This window comes from Poecilia reticulata, chromosome 17 (genome assembly GCF_904066995.2).
Source record: "Poecilia reticulata chromosome 17, P_reticulata-male-v2, whole genome shotgun sequence".
In the NCBI taxonomy this organism is placed as follows: Eukaryota; Metazoa; Chordata; class Actinopteri; order Cyprinodontiformes; family Poeciliidae; genus Poecilia; species Poecilia reticulata.
This window is the reverse complement of record NC_088846.1, coordinates 2,407,249-2,424,746: the sequence shown is the minus strand read 5'-3', so window position 1 is coordinate 2,424,746 and position 17,498 is coordinate 2,407,249. Positions and strand designations below refer to the sequence as shown.

Sequence of the window (17,498 nt, the reverse complement as noted above, 5' to 3'; positions counted from 1 at the left end):
TACTGATTGGCATTAATGAATGATAAATGACCAATGACTTATAGGGTGGAGCTTTGAGTTTTGACACATATGAGAAAAGAAATACAACCTTTCCTTCATTGAATCTGTCACAGGTTGTGCAGAAGATGTTCATCACATTTGTCATCCTGCGTTTTACAGTGGGGAGAACAAGTATTTGATACAATGTTGATTTTTCAGGTTTTCCCACTTGCAAAGCTTGTAGATGACTGTAATTTTTATCATAGGTACTCTTCAACTGTGAGTGATGGAATCTAAAACAAAAATCCAGAAAAATACAATGTATGATTTTTAAATAATTAATTTCCATTTTATTGTGTGAAATAAGTATTTGATACACCAGAAAAAAGAAACAATATTTGGTAGTGAAACCTTTGTTTGCAATTACAGAGATTAGACGTTTCCTGTAGTTCTTGACCAGGTTTGCACACACTGCAGCAGGGATTTTGGCCCACTCCTCCATACAGATCTCCTCCAGAGTCTTCAGGTTTCGGGGCTGTCGCTGGGCCACACAGACTTTAAGCTCCCTCCAAAGATTTTCTATTGGATTCAGGTCTGGAGACTGGTTAGGCCACTCCAGGACCTTAAGATGTTTCCTATGGAGCCACTCTTTAGTTGCCCTGGCTGTGTGTTTTGGGTCGTTATCATGCTGGAAGACCCAGCCACAACCCATCTTCAGTGCTCTACAATTTTATCCCCGATGTCCTTACACAGCTCTCTGGTCTTGGGCATTGTGGAGATGCTGGAGTCTGATTGAGTGAGTGTGTGGACAGGTGTCTTTCATACAGGTAACGAGTTCAAACAGGTGCAGTTAATACAGGTAATGAGTGGAGAACAGGAGGGCTTCTTAAAGGAGAACTAACATGTCTGTGAGAGCCAAAATTCTTACTGGTTGATTCAGACAATAAAATGGAAATTAATTATTTAAAAATCATACATTGTATTTTTCTGGATTTTTGTTTTAGATTCCATCACTCACAGTTGAAGAGTACCTATGATAAAAATTAGTCTTCTACATGTTTTGCAAGTGGGAAAACCTGAAAAATCAACAGTGTATCAAATACTTGCTCTCCCCACTGTATGTTGGAAAGTTTCTAATTGGCCCTGAGCAGCACAAGCACTACGGAGGCCTATTGGCATAGGACTTGTAGGATTTCTTATACTTTTCTGCCCAAAAATATACATTGTGGGACCTATTCAAAAACTCACCAAACTTCACTCAAAATGAAACATTTTTAATGGACTCAAAAGTAGGCATGGCTGAACTGCTCTACAGTGCCCCATAATGTGAGGTAGGCTAAACTGTTCATCCTAGAGACATGAAACTAGGTTTGTTGGTAGACCCTCTTATCCCCCCCAAATCAAGAAGGAAAGTCTCTAGGAATTATGTCCTAAAATGGGAGGTATTTTGGGACATTTTGACATTTACACACCTCAAACTTCAACAATCTCCCCATCCCTATGCAGTTAAGGGATGGAGATTAAAATTCTGAGTTCCGGAGCTTAACATACTCACCAAAACAAACAAATCACTATAACTTTCACACAGGAAGACTGCAATGTGAAAAACATAGCATGAGTTATCCATGTTGGATGCCGGATGACACTTTGATATGCTGACATCAAAGCCTGCCCCATCAGATCAGGAAGTCACTTATTTGTCTTGATCTCCATATTTTTTTGGTTAAATAGTTAAAGGTTTATTTGTGCTTTAAAGCACAAAGAATTTGTACCTGCAGCGATGTTAGTACATTCACAAGGTCAATTGGTGACATCACCTTACTCCCCCACATCCTTTAAACAGGAAGTCACATTTTGGTGATGGGAATCTTTGATTCATACAGATTTAAACATGTCTGATGACATATTGTACATGATGCTGAATCCTACTCTCAACACAGATTAGTGCCTGCAGCATGTGGGCATGGCAGAAGGCCGAATTCTAGTCCCTTGCCGTTTGCATACGGTTGATTTAATTTGGAAGATGCATGCGTTATTTAGAGCCAAACTGGATATGCATAATCTTTAACTTCGAAAGATTTCAATATCAGAATTTGACCCCAGAACGCTGGAGAAGAGTGTATAATTTAATTAAAAAATACTTCATCAATCTTAAAGGGAAATTAAATGTTGTAGTTCATTAATTCAGATTCTTCAAAGTGTCACTGAAAATGATGGCTGTTGACATAAAAGTTCTCTAGAAGACTCTCTATAAGAATCATGCTACAAGAGACATGCTGAAGAAGCTCTGTTTTCTCAAGACAGTCTCATGAAAAAGGTGGTCAGGGTAGTCCATAACTTTCTTAATTTTATGAAGAATTGGACATGCCCACTCAAGGTGACTCCTAATATGATCTAAGAGTTGCATCATATCCACTAACTCCCAATAACCACACATGACGGAAGCCTAAAGGAAGTCCTCACCAGTCATCTCAAGAGAAAGTGAGCATAACTCCATTCCATAACTCATCCCACTCCAGCACACAATGGTGTGGAAGCTGCTTTAATGTCTTCAACCATCTAATTCTACACAAAACACACCTTTCCTTTTGATGTCAAAGTATCAGTCTACTGCTGTTTTCCATTAGCACATTGTTTTTCTGTAGTTTTATTTATTCAAAACGGATCATTTTCAAGCATTATCCCATTGTAATCCTCCCATTCTAATCAGAAATATTTCATTCAAATTTAAATAGTTATTTCAAACTATTTTAAATCCACTATCTAGTCGGAACATTACTAGTTTTAAATTAGACAGTATTTAAAACTAGATTGTTATTAAACAACAATCTAAAAATATTAAGATTTCCCAGTCGCTATAGAGGCTTCCATAGAGAACCATGGATGACAGTTGTCCATGGCAGAGGAATGGAAGGACCCAGTTCCGTTCTTCTGCCATTCATTCAGAAGAATCGATAGCATAAATTACGCCAAGCTCTAAAATATACAAAGCCATCTTAACTTGGAATGCAGTTAAGATGGCTTTAAGCTTTAATCAGAAAATGAGTCAACATGTGGAAGATCTCAGATTTATATCCATCTACCAGTCCCTGCCTTCTCTTAGACAGTAAGCATTAAGTTTTATGTTAAACGTACAGGTGAGATTTTATTGTCCAACCAGAAAATAACCAGTACAGATGCACACACACAGACACACACTGGTACCAAATCTAACAAGAATAAAACACATTTTCTCTTTCATAAAGCACAACAGACAGTTTTCATGAGGGCGGCAACCCTCACGGGTTCACAGTTGGCACAATAATGGATGAAAACATCTCCACAGTAAGGATCCACTTCCAAGTAGTTTTTCCAGCAGAGAAAAAAATCTTCCTTTTTAGTCTTCAGTCTGAAAGCTCAAAAACAGAATATTACATATTTTCTGTTCTGCAAATATATTTCTGATATCTGTTCTGATATCAGAAACTCCCAGCTGCATCACACTTTGTGTGCTATAACAGACCAGCACTCACAAATATCAGGGGAGATATCCCAATATCACCCAGATACATTTTTTGCAAGAAACAGGCTGTGTTGGTTTTAAAATTCTACAGTGAAGGGAACTGTTGGGTTATGTACAACATCCCGGTGTCCTTTAATGTGAAAGGTATAGCAAAGAGGGCTTCATTTATCCAAGCCCAACTAACTCAAAATTTAAAAGTTCTATGCTCATACATGTTACCTAAAAAAGTTTTCCTAGATTGACAAGTCAAAATTAGTAATAAAAATACAATCTAGCAACATCTTGTTGCTTTATTTATGAAACTGCATTGTTTTAAGTGTATAACTTTGACTTGAAATGTATGTGCCTTCTTTGTGCTCAGATAATTTTTGCATCAGCACTGAGATTCTTCAAAAGTACCTTTCAAAGAGCTGAAAAAGTATTTCCAAAACTGCAGAGCTCCTCAGCTGATGCTTCTGGAAGGAACAAAGCCAATTTGCCATTTCACTAATTTGTTCCTTCATTTCCATTTTATGGACCTGTGTACCCATGCATTATAGTAATCAATTAGTTCCATGAATTACTACAAGTGTGTGAGAGTTTAACATCATTGAAATGTTCAACTCTCAACTTGCCATACATTTTGAAAACATTGTAGAGCACCCTGTTGCAATTGATTGTGGTTTAGATTCCTAACTGAACCAGCAGACCTCCCCCTGCTGGATGTTATTTATTAAAGTCATAACAAGATTTCCTTCTTTGAGCAAATAAAGAAAATAACTTTAGATTGTTCTTCTCCACTTAGACAAGTGGAGAAGTCCTTGTGTCCCTTGCTTTCGGACAAACTAGAATTCTTCTAAATTCTTTTTTTCGAGGAGTTCTGTTCAAATCCTTTATTTCACACAGAATGTTGCTCAGTGAGAACCTTCTGTGTCACTGCTGAACAAACAACAAAAGTTGTGGAAATTTCTGTGGAAAATGAATACTGTAGTGGTCTAACAAAAACACTCCCCAAACCATCCCACCCCTTGAATAATACACACAGTTTCCTCTCTGTGTTACAAAACATTTATAAAAAGGATGAGCCGCCACAAATTTTAAAAGACAGTTTGTTTCTATGGCAACAGATCAGGACAACAGACAGGAAGATACTCAAACAAAACAAGTCTGTCTTTCCAGATGACAAATATTGGAATTTCTCATACTTTACCATAACATGTGACAAAAGAGGCAAACCAAAATCAATGGAGCTCCAAATCATTGCTTCAGCAGACCTTGTTTGAATTTTTTTTTTAACCCTAACCCTGTCATTTAAATTTCACTCTAGAAAAGTCAAACTCAAGCAAAAATCTAATCCTAAATTTCACATACCAATTATTAAAATTAACTTGTTTTCATGGGTTCTAACTAATCCCATTTCAGACACTAAATTTTACTCTGAACATTTTAATCATAAAAAGGTTAAGGGAAAATCCCCTGAGACAGATTCTCCCTAAGAATCTTTTGAAATTTAGACCAAATGTCAAGCAGGTCTTTAAGAGGGGAATTCAAGTACATATATTCAGAATTCTTTTTCCAAAGGAAAAAAAAATACAGACACTGCAGAAGTAATGTCTGTACTAATTTTCAAAGTACAGGCATTAAATACAGCTAACATGCATCTTGCATGCACATATACAGTTTGGAAACAGGATTTGGATAATTGAGCAGAATTTGTGTCTTCAGCAGTTTTTTTCTTCATTTCCCAGGCATGAATCTTAACAGCAGTTTCATAATGAAATATGCTCTACCTTCTGGACAAATATGTTTATAGACATGAAAAGATTACCAACATTGCTGTGTGTGTCACTGAAAACAAAGTTCACAATATAAGGGGGAAAGATTTGCAGTATTTTTTTCCCTTAAACATTTAAATCTCCCAATGCATGAAGCCCATTTTTGGAAAAGTTCTACACTTGCTGTTTGAGGTGTGATCTGCTGTACTGATCTGCTACTGTCTAACAGGAGACAAAGATTCACGAAATATAAAACAACGATGTTTTTTTTTCTATTCATAGGAGTCCATTTGAAGGTTTCACCTAACCCCATGGTCTCTGTCAGGCACACATTCTTCTGCTTGTGATTGTGTGCAGCTGTTTCCATGTCCATCTGTTCACCTCCAACAACTGTGTATGTTTATGCAAAATTGGATGGAGTTATGTATTCTTATGTATGTTTACTTGTGTTCTTTAGTGGGGGCAAAGTAGAGCTCCATGGGTTTGTTGACCTTCCAGTACTTTTCACTGACCAGCTCCAGGGAGAAGGAACCATTCAGAACCTATGAACAGAGTTGAACAGTTAGACATATGATGCACCAGCTCTACCACCCGAGACGCCGAACAAGACCACGTCCATTCATGCAGCAACAGTTTCTGAAGAAAGTGCCTATGGGTTGAAGAAACCTATGGGTCTGCTGAAGCAATGATTTGGAGCTCCATTGATTGGGTTGAAGAAAGACCAGGACCTATAGGTCTGCAACAAGGACTGGTCCTTTATAGACACACTGAGCAAAATTTTGATGGTTTTCCTTTAGCCAGATCACTTTTCACAAAAACTTTACTATCTTATTACTTTTATTGCAGGGGTGGATTTGGTAAGATCACAGGCTTCATGTTCACTGGATACAAAGAAATAAGACCAGGACTGACCTGATGCAAGATCAGTTAAAAAATCCTAACATAGAATGGGAGGTTGAGATTAACCATTTTTGACCGTTTTTGTGGTTGATCAAAAATGTCTGTGTTGTGGTCACTAAAGATCACACCACAGACATGCATGTTCTTTTAAAGGGAGCATGCATTTCTGTATTGTGGTCTTTATGCAGAATATTGTTGTGTGCCATGTATGCCCAACCTAAACCTCTAATTCTGTGTGAGAATCTTTCAACTGATCAGGACAACCAAAGAACGATAGTAGCAATATTTATAATGTGATCTTAAGAGGTTTTAAACTGTTTTGTTAGCGATGATCCTGAGCATAAGAGTACTCACAGTAAACTGGTTTCCGGCAGTAGGTATGTAGATGGTGTATTGTTTCTCTGATGCTGCTTCAACATTAACAGGACTGGCCTCAGCATTTCTTCTCAGTTCTTCCAGAGCCAGCCGGACTGCCAGGTATTTAGACAGGTGATCTACAGTGGCGTTACCAGAGGTCTTAATGTAGCGAGGAACAAACTCCACACTGTAAAGACACAGTCAGATCACAATTACCAATCAGATGTAAATGTGTGCTTGTCACCAACTTCAGAAGCTTCTGTTTTGTGGTGAACACACCTGTTATGACCATCATCCTTCTCCATCAGGGTGGGGTGTGGCCTGAACACCAGCTCTATTTCACTGGCTCCTCCATCAATCACAGAGTCTCCTCCCCCGTTCTCAGCAGCATTGTCCATGTCCAAACCACTGTCATCACTAGTCTTGGTGCGTTTAATGCTCGGTCCGGCCTCCTGGGGAACCAGTACACAAAACACAACATGTGACTGGAGAACATACTGCAACCATTATGCCACAACTCATGCCATATATTTAATTCATACGCATTTATTGCTGTACACCAGGACATACCTGATTACTGTGGACAGACGCATTGCTACAGTGGGAGGAGTCTCCATTGTCCTCAGCTCCGCTACCGTTTTCCACTGTGTGTCTCTTGCCACGCTGTAGCCTGACAACAAGAAAAAGACCTAGTACCCACCATGTAGCATCTCTGTGCAGTTTGTCCAGGGATTGTGTTTACCTGGTCATTGCCTGTATCTTCAGGCCCTCTTCTATGCTGTGGGACAAAGCCTGCTGATTGTTGTGTTTGCTAATGCGAGCCAAAACTCTCTCCTGATGGGCTTCATACTCATCTCGGCTGGGATAAATCTTACCTAAAATTAAACAAGAACCTGTTTAATGTGCTAGACTTAGGTGTAGCAACTGTGGAGTTTCGTGCAGCTATTCAGCGGAACTAACAAATTTCTTCAGTGTTCCTGGTGTAAATATACACTACAATTCTAACAAGTGTTTGACATTGTGGCAGGTATATTAAGGTTTTATAATGTTATTTTTTTCTCATAAAGTCAAGATTTTAAATAGAAGTTTTAATGGTCATTAATCAAGCTGCTGCACCTTGGGTATACAGAAAAAGCTTGGGCTTTTTTATTAGTTTACTTCCAACTTTTTAAAGTACATGAACCTTTGAAGGGTTGATTTACTGAGATTTACTGTAAGTTTACAGAACTTGTACTGTGCATTCAACTTACAGAATTTGAGAAAAACAAAGTTTTCCCAGTTGAATGAATAATAGATGTATATCGCAGGCATAATAAATCAATGCATTAAATACAAAATAAATATAAAAGGACAGACTGTTTAGAAAGAAAAAAAATCTAAAAGGAATGTCAGAAAATAAATGTTTAAATCATTTTATAAACACCTTTAGTTCTACTCGATTAAGATGTGTTATTCAAATAGAATTAAAGATACAAAGTTGTTTTTCTGTATGGTTACTTACTAATCAGAGCATCAAAATTGGGGTCGGGACGGAGTGACCTCTTAGAAACAAGCTTCTTACGGCAGGTAGGGCACTCCTTATTCCTGCCAGGAGATAAGACCATGACAGCCATTAACAAGAAATAAATGTAAAAGATAACTAACAGTTCAGTGATCGCTTCACATCAGAAGTTGGTAGGACCCAGACGGAGTGGCAATTATCAATCCTAACAGTTATTGATAATTGCTATATAAATGTGTAATTTATGTGGTCACACCCCACATAAATGATTGATTGATCATTGTGAACAATCAATCAATCAAGTTTATTTGCAAAGCACATTTCAACAACAAGGCAAGTCAAAGTTCTTTACATCATAAAAACACAAAAATACAAAGTCATACACTCCTGATCAAAATCTTAAGACCAGTCAATAAATTGAAAGAATTTGGATTTTGCAAATGAAATGCAGCAAACAAAAAAGAGAGACGCAAATAAATGAAATGCAGCAAGGCTTAGCTTTAATCAGTCAAACCCATTTGCTCAGGAATAAATTAAATACTTTAGTGAACCTAAAGAATTTACAGCTATTACCTGGCTTAATATCTGTGTTTCACCTCCACTCATAGGGGAAAACTATTGGGAGTTTTTAAAACAATTTGCCGGTGTACCGAACCTGGAGTGCCCGGCCAGCTGACAGCTGGAGAGGGGAGCTGGCTGTTAATGCAGCGGGAGCAGACATCTCCGAAAACGTCGGAGCAATATTGTAATTAAGTGATTTACTGTTGAACTGAGCAGATACACTCCTGATCAAAATCTTAAGACCAGTCAAAAAATTGTAAGAATTAGCATTTTGCACTATTGGATCATAAGAAGGTTCTAAGTAGAGCTTCACAATGTTAAATGAAAAATCAGTGCAAGAGACAAGAACTTTTGAGCAGGGAATTTTCTGAAAACTGCATTTACACTCAAACATGATTTTTTCAGCTGATCAAAAGTTTAAGACCATAGTCTTTAAAAGATAAAAGCTGTGCAAAAATCTGGATTCCATGTCATTTTCTGCCAAGTCTTTACACTGTCAAGACCTCCTGATGGCAAAAGCAAAAAAGCTCAATGACTTTGAACGTGGTAGGATTGTTGAGCTGCATAAGCAAGGCCTCTCACAACGTGCCATCGCTGCTGAGGTAGAACGCAGTAAGACAGTCATTTCAATTAATCGCACAATAAATGAAAATTATCGACCTTATTTTAATTTAGTGGCTTTATCGTTTAAATTCCTGACTTTTTCTCTTTCTACTGATGATGAAAAAAGGCCTCTGGTGCTCTCCATTAAAAATGCCAACTTTGCATTAAATTATCACAATTTACAAAATCATGCAAAGTTGGCACTTTTCGTAGACTTTTAATGCAACTTTTAGAGCAACTTTGCATTAAAAGTGTCATTATTTACCGAATGACACTTCATGATAACTGTCAAACGTTCATACAGACTTCTTTATGTTCATGACAGATGTTATGTCATGTTTGACAGTGTCATGTCAGTTTTATGGTGACCCGTTCAAATAAAGTACCTTAAAAGTTAGTATGACAGTTACATAAAAAGACTGAAAGTAGGTCTGACTTATTGGGAATGGTAGCCAAGTGACAGACATTTCTATCTATAAATAACATGGAGGTGATGTTTGTGAACATCAAAGAAAGAAAGTGGGCCTCATCAGTATTAAAGAACAAGCAGGAGGTTCAGATAAGAACTGCTGTATCTACATTTCAACAGTAGAAATGTAGATACAGTAGTATAAACCAGGACATGAACACAGCCGCATTAAAAAAAAAAAAAAAAACTTACCCAGATCTCAAAGCTGTGATGATACAATCAGCGCAGAAGCGGTGCAGACATTCTTTGGTTGTCATCGTGTTTTTCAACATGTCCAGACAGATAGGACACATAAGTTCACTGTGCAAGGACCTGGGTGACACAGCTATCTCCAGTCCGTCTGTTATTGCCTCCTGAGACAAACATCAAGAGACAGGTTAGAGCACACTAATGTTCTCTGAGTGCATGCATTCTCTCAGGATACAACATCCTCCTTCCATTGTTCAAAACAAGGAATGTTACTTTAACTGGTCCCTTTAAAGTGATCTGTAGATTTGTGTGTGCTTTGTATTTGATACATTGTCAGAACCATTTTTCTAACATAGACTACATTGTGTGGACGGCCTGCTCCTTATGTTGCCAAAAGGCTACCAAAATAAGTATTTTTGCTTGTGTTAGGTTTAGGACATAGGAGTATGTGTGTGTGTGTGTGTGTGATTGCATAGTTGTTTATTCTGTATCTATGATGACATGGCAACCTGTCCAGGTCTACCCTGCCTTTCACCCACTAACTTAGCGTTTCTCAACGGGAGCGGTACTGCCCCCAGGTGGGGCGTTCAGAGGACTGCAGGGGGTGCTGGCGGAAATATTTACCAAAGAGGGGGCGGGGGATGACATTCCTTTGGGGGCCGTTTGGTCGAAGGTAAACTTAAACTTAAAGGTAAACCTTAAATTAACAACAATACCAGTTTAGACTTTGAGCTACTTGCTAAAACTCTATTGTGTAACATTAAAACATGCTGCAACTGTTTCGATGGCAGCTCTTCTTCTTCTCTTCAGTGTTTTTGTCAACTTCTTGGCTCAACTCCGCGCTCCTACTAACAGTAGCTTCACCGCATCAGTTCAGCGTTACACCGGCTGATGATGTTGCGGTGATTCACTTGTCCCCGGGCCGATATATTGTCAAATATTTCATGTTTTATTGAGGATATTTGTACATATATTTTGGCAGTGCTGTGATCATGTCAAAGCAGCAACTTATATTAAAAAGTGTTTTATTGGCCGTCCGGATGCTGCCCGCTTCCATGGAAGGACAACGGAATATTGTTCTTATAAACATGCAATTACTAAAATCACAATACTCTCACCGTGTATCCATCAGAAAAATTAACCAATTTAAATAAAGAAATCCCTCTATTTCTATCGGGTGATACCACGGTAGAGCGCGTTTATTTTATAAAGTTAACATTGGTTTTGTAAGAGATCCGGTATGAAACGGTAGTAACACAGCACTTTTGAATTTTAATCATCAGAATACTGGGATTTTTTTCGTTGTTTTAAAAGGTTTACGTCAGTCTGCTTTTCTCCATCGATATACTGCTCCGCACTGGACGGGGGTAAAAAAAAAAAAAGACACGTACGTTGAGAAAAACTCTGAAACAGGAGAACCGTGACATAGAACGGAGCAACAAACTAGATGTGAATCAGGATCAGAGAATTTGGCGCTAAACAGTGAAAAGTCAACATGAGTGTCAAATCTGGTTAAACACATGATGATTAAGCGGCGCAGCAGGTGATGAGTGAAGATTAATGGTGGAATATTCGACCAGTATTACGAGTGTCAATAACAATAAAATAAACCTGGCAATAGGAAAGAAACTAAAGAGGACATAATTAAACCAAGAGACAATAATACTAATCAAAGAAAACTAAATGGAAATGAATGAAGAACAAAATGCAAGAATAAACTAAGAAACTAAGGTAAATATAGAGGAATATACTTGTATGGCAAGACCTTTTGAGCAATAATTAATACAAGAACAGACTGTTTCCAGATAAAAGGTAAGATAATATTGTTGAAGTGCCATGGGTTTGTTGAAACCACATCCAGTACTAAGAAGAAATATATTTTACAGACGATAACAGTAAGGACCTTATCACTTATTTATGTTTTTAATTAGAATTTATATATTTATTTCTTCTGTATTATTTTTCATGTAAGTGTTAATGCCATGAGGCTGATGACTCTATGACACTTATAACTCATTAAGATTTGACTAATGATTTGACCAATAAGAACCAGCATTGTTCTTTGTAATTTCTGTCCATTAAAAGAATTAGTCTATAAATCAATAGATAGGTAAATATATAATCTGTGTTTTTGTCTCATATTTGTGTGGCTTTAAAAGGATCTGAAACTTTTTTCCCCACTGAAAGCACTGGTTTGCACAGTAAATGCCATGTAGGTGAAATTTTATAGATGATACTCTGATGTCCCATTCTCCTGAAGGCAGGACAGAGCTGCACCACCAGAAACTCACAGAAACATTAAAGAGAAGAAGAGTTCTGATTGATATAGTTGCAGTTCTATCCATGTTTTAATGTTGCAGAGCACTGCCTTTTGGAAATAGTTTAAAGTTAAAACTGTCATTGTTGTACATCTTTTATCTGGTCATTTTGTGCAATATTTAACAACATAAGAAAATGGCTCAGAGCAAGAATGATTTTTCCCCACTCTGGCTACTGATAGGCCTACCGATTTTAAGTTGAATGTTCATTGCATTTTTTGTAGATGCCTATAAAAGTAATTTCTATTCACATGGTTTTTTTGTTCCCTGGGAAATTATTTTTGATGATATAGAAACAACCATAAAAATCAAAACAACAATAGTGATAGTAATATTAATAATAAAATAATATTCAGTGCAAAGTAGCCTACATCTTCTTTGATGAGGGGCGGTGAGGGACTTTGATTATGGATAGGGGGGAGCTGGCCCAAAAAAGATTGAGAAACACTGCATTAACTGCTGGAGATGGGCACCAATGTCCATAACTGCCTAGACTAACAATAACAAAATGAAACATTAAATGGTGCATAAACCAAAATCATTCTACAAGCAATAAAAGTTATGTCAAATATTGCAGATATGCAACTCTCTCCTTTTAAAATGGCCCACAACAGTTTCTCAAGTCTTCAGGGGATCACCACCATAAGGGTGTTTTTATTCAAACGTGGTTGTGAAGACATTAGACCCACCAATTACCAGGTGTCCCATTAATAAAGCTCACAAAATGGGGACGAAAACCTGAGTATGCCACTTTTCATGTAAAGGTTCTGATTAATAAAAAACACAAACTTGATGCGAAAATGTGTGGTCCATTATGCCAACCTAACATATGCATGACATACAAGCTTGTTTCGGAAATGGGACAAAATTGGAGACAGATTGTGAGGTCTGGAATTGAAGCCTCACTGCATCATGATTCCTTCAGATCTTTACATATAGAACTTTAACCATAGATCAACTTTATTATTAGCATTTAAAAATACAGTGTGGTATGTCACAGCTTTAAATGAGGACCTTCAAATAAACAAAAAAGGTCTGTAAGGCAGCCTCAGCCCAAATCCTAAACCAATTTCTTCACAATATTTAAACGTTTCATTTAACATCTTACTATCACAATCCTCTCCCTGATGATCACCACTATGAGAGGTACCATAGTTTTATTTTATATCACTGATTAAGCATAAATTATGACAATATGTGAAGCATTCAAAGTGATTCTTCAAAATATCTAAATACCGTTGTGACACCCGTGTGTAAAGCATCGGTGCTGATGGAAGAACCAGGAGGGACCTTTTCAGGGTTCATTGAGCTCTTCTGGCTCATAATGACTGGCTAATAAGTCTATTTAGATTCCCTAAAGCTTTGCAAGAGGATATCTGTGCTGAACTGGACCCAGTATTGAAGAGATCGACCCACCACAACCATGCCATTCCTGTACAATTACAGGTGGTGTGGGGTTCCTGGCAATCGGCTCCTACCTGCACGAATTAGCAGGAGGGTATGTGTTTGACTTAGGCATGGGCGGTATGAATTTATGGCAATATGATAACCTTAGACAAAAATATCACGGTTTTGTGGTATCACAGAATTGTCAATACAGCTCTAAAATGTGTCATTTTGTATTTTCTTTAGTGTGCCTTCATATGAATGCATAGTCACTTTGCTCCTTAATAGTCCTTTATAAGCAAAGTCTAGAATATGCCACTGACCTTAACCGGGGTGGCATAAGATTGCAGTGCTGTTTGGGGAGATGATTTCCTTTTTGCATTTATGATTTAAAAAAAAACCCTGATGGACATATGCAAAGTGATCTTGGTGAGAGTTTACCTGTGGTGTTCTCTGTAGTTCATAGAGACTTAGTTCCCAAGTCTTGCTGAGGGACTGGACCCCATTCGTCTGCACTGTCTGAGTCATGGCTGCAACACTGAAACACAAAAACAAATGTACACTAAAAGGACTAAAATAGAGGAGACTACCCAACTTCTGGAAATCTGTTTTATCTTATAGGAGCATATTACTCTGATGCCTCATCCCAGTAAAATTAGACCTTCCCATGAGAAAACTGCTCTCCAAGTTGTCCCTCAGCTAACTTTTTCAGTCACCTAATTTTTTAGCAAATGAATGAATGACAGAGAGTGGCTTGTAATGCAAAGTTGCACAATCATGATGGCAGTAGCATGATCATCTGAAGCTGGTGTGGAGAAGACAAGCCAGGTTTGGTCTTTCTCAAAGAATGCACCCTAGTTTACTTACAAATGGAAGAATAGCCCAGAAACAGAAGCGTGTCAGATTTTCCTCATCGATATTATGTGGTTTTTGAGGTTTTCAGAAATAAAGAAAGGCAGATGACCCTATCTCTAAACAGAGTAGAAATCAGTAATATGTTGAGGAGGAACTGTAGGTTCTACCTGAAAATAGTCTTCAGTACTGAGAGACATCATACATGGGTTAATGACTGGGTCACATACAGGGGCACCACCAAGAAACTTGGGCCCCATGACAAAAAATTTAATTGAGCCCCCTGCTGTTACAATTTCTTGAGTCTATATGACCCATAAAAAGCGGTACAATTTTAAAGGCATGTAACTGCCTTTCTGGTCATGACAGTTTTTTATGAGACAGGTAATCTGTGAAAAGATGAATCTCCTCCAGCTTCCTCTCTGACCTACTATTTGACAGCTAAAGATTGTAATTTATAGCACTAAAACCCACCTCCTGCCTATGATTGGTTGTTTCTAAAGAGCAATGGTAGAAGGCAAATGAATTAAATTATTCTCACATAATCCCTCAACATATTGACAGTCTTAACAAATATGTACTTTTTGTTAATAAAAGTTACATACTGCAGCTTTAATTTCACTTATGAGGGGATGGGTCAGAAGGGGTAAGGTAGGACTATCAGGATTGACAAGAGGCTGTTTTTTTATTATAATTTTACAAAGATTGTTTGAATTTCTGTCACTAATACATATATTGTTTTATTGTGTAATTGTAAAAAGAGCAGTGAGACAGGAAAAATCTACACAGACTCCCTGGAATGATGCCAACTAGTTTGTCACTGAACACAGTGTTGTTCACCTTTTTAACGGGGAGGGATTATTCTGATATGGGGGTTAGAGCTGCTGATGACTGACTCGTCTGTCAAGTGTGGTAAAAGGTACAGGTACAACTTAAATATATAAGTATGTTGGTAGACTTTTTTGCCTTCGTTCTTTAAATGCTGGTGAAATGGAGGCAAACAGCCTGTAGCTAAGCTAACTATCCTAAATGGTTGATATTCTCACACAGTCTACTCACCTCTCGGAGAAAAACTGGGTTACAAATTGACACTCGTTTTTTCTCTCTCTCCTTTTGAAAACCTAACTTTATATTTTTTCTTAGAAGCTTAGCAACAACTGTCACAGTTGTTCTTGTCTTCTACTGACTGGTGCTGAACGTCACCATCAAGTCTGCCAAGCAATCAGCCTCATGCACTAACTGTTGAATGTGCTTAGGGCTGAGAAACAACTTGGCCATTGTTAACAGTGGCCATGCTAAGTAGTATGAGCACTTGCAGGGTTTCTCCCAGAGTATTTTAAGCATGGCAGACCACCAGGTTTTACTAGGGCCCCCACCAGGCTAAGAATTGCTTATTTGAGATTTTCTAAATGTTTGCATTGTTTTAAGACTTTATAGTCGGTATTCAGGCATTAATCTTCCAATAACACATAATTATCACGTGATATTTTAAAATTTCCTGTCAACTTTAAAGCACTGGGAAAAGGCAGAGGGGCTAATTTTTTTTTCACAGATTGTCTCATAACATACTGTTATGGATAAAATGTCTTTCTTCTGTCTGTTTTATCCGTTTGCATGCACATTGCTCCATGCTTACATAACCATATCATAATACTGGAGACAGTCGCACTTAAAAAATGAAACTAATTAACAAAATGAAATCGATTAACACTACCCTTTAGAGAGGGCAGAGAATGACTTCTCATAAAAGCAGAACGCACTCTACAATTTTTGCTTCGCTTGCTGTCACCCTTAAGGTGTGCTGACTGGAGCCCAGCACTGGTCAGTGAATGTCACTCTGCATCTGTTCCATTTGTATGACTTGTAACATTGGATCATTTTCCGCATTAAAGCCTGTTTTACAGTTAATCAAATCAAATTTTTTCTCAGAGTAATGACACTAGAGGTGTTGGTCGGTCCGAAACTGGTAAACAAACCTAGGTGGTGCACTGAGGGGGAAAATGGGTGCACTACAACATATTAAATACCCATTGTGACACATAGAATGAAATGTTTGATAATGATACAATTGAGCCAGGTTGTTATTGTAATTCAATTGGTGCAAATTAAGGGACATTTCTGAAATATTTAGGAGTTTTTCAAAGTTGAAACTGTTGAGTGGAGAGAGTGTAGTGTTAGGGTTGTTTGCACAGGGCGCCAAACTTGCTACGACTAAATGCTCCCCATCAAAATTTAGTTATTAATTTATGTACTTGGAAAATAATTGACAGAAGGTCCACTAAAAGTAGCTATTTCATGTCGTTCATCAGACGACGTACACCAACCTGAATGTAGGTGAATAAAATCTGTGCAGACTAAAGGAGATGTGTGACCATGCTGCCACACACGTGACAGACTGAAGTATGAAGTTTTGATAGTTTTCAACATCCCACGAATTTGACAGATTTGTAAGTTAGACAAAAGGAGAGATATAAACGATGCTTTCTGTCTCATTTTATCTGTCGATGTCAACAATTGAAATCCAATGAGCTCTAATCGCTGGTTGCAATATGCAGACGTCGGCCTGTTGATATCTGAATTCAAAAAACAACATAAATCCAGTTTATATGGTACATTCATTCTGATTTTATTTTATGAGCGCACAAATTTCAGGAGAGGCTATAGAGTTCGGCTAAAGCTAACTAGCATCCAGCTCCAGATGATGCTGTGGCTGTTCTTCGGAACGTTAAAACTGAATGGGGACAAAACAAGCCTGAGATGGGACAAGGCGCAAATTTGCTGTTTTAACTGAGTTTAAAGAGCTCAAGAAGATGCACCTTGAACTGCTGTCCTTGGCGTAAGGAAGAAGTCGTGGGTATAAATGTGTCGCTGTGACAGAAAGAAAACAACAGAGAAAAGAGGCTCCCGATGTTACCCCGGATGTCTGCACTGCGGGTCCCTAGCGTCATTTTAGAATTTTATACAGATAAGAACTCGTCCCAGAAGAGTGGTTGATCTAAGAATTCGGATACTAAAGAAAAATTGCTCCAAGCTGTATAAAATATTATTGTTCATGTACTTACATGTTCAGTTGTAAGCACGGCCTGATGTAGCCAAGCGCCTTTAGGTGAAAGCAATATGGCTGAAA

The 17,498-nt window shown here is 37.9% G+C and overlaps 1 protein-coding gene across 1 annotated transcript; it reads right to left on the bottom strand.

Annotated features, from left to right (window-relative positions):
* Positions 1-4,514: 4,514 nt before the first annotated feature.
* rnf2 (ring finger protein 2) lies at positions 4,515-17,498 on the bottom strand. The gene is made up of 9 exons (XM_008433498.3): positions 17,434-17,498; positions 13,961-14,057; positions 9,819-9,979; positions 7,994-8,076; positions 7,235-7,367; positions 7,063-7,162; positions 6,772-6,944; positions 6,490-6,679; positions 4,515-5,777 (listed from the first exon to the last, which is right to left on the bottom strand). Exons 2-9 carry the CDS (start codon positions 14,045-14,047, stop codon positions 5,676-5,678), a joined length of 1,029 nt encoding a protein of 342 aa, XP_008431720.1. The 5' UTR covers positions 14,048-14,057; positions 17,434-17,498; the 3' UTR covers positions 4,515-5,675.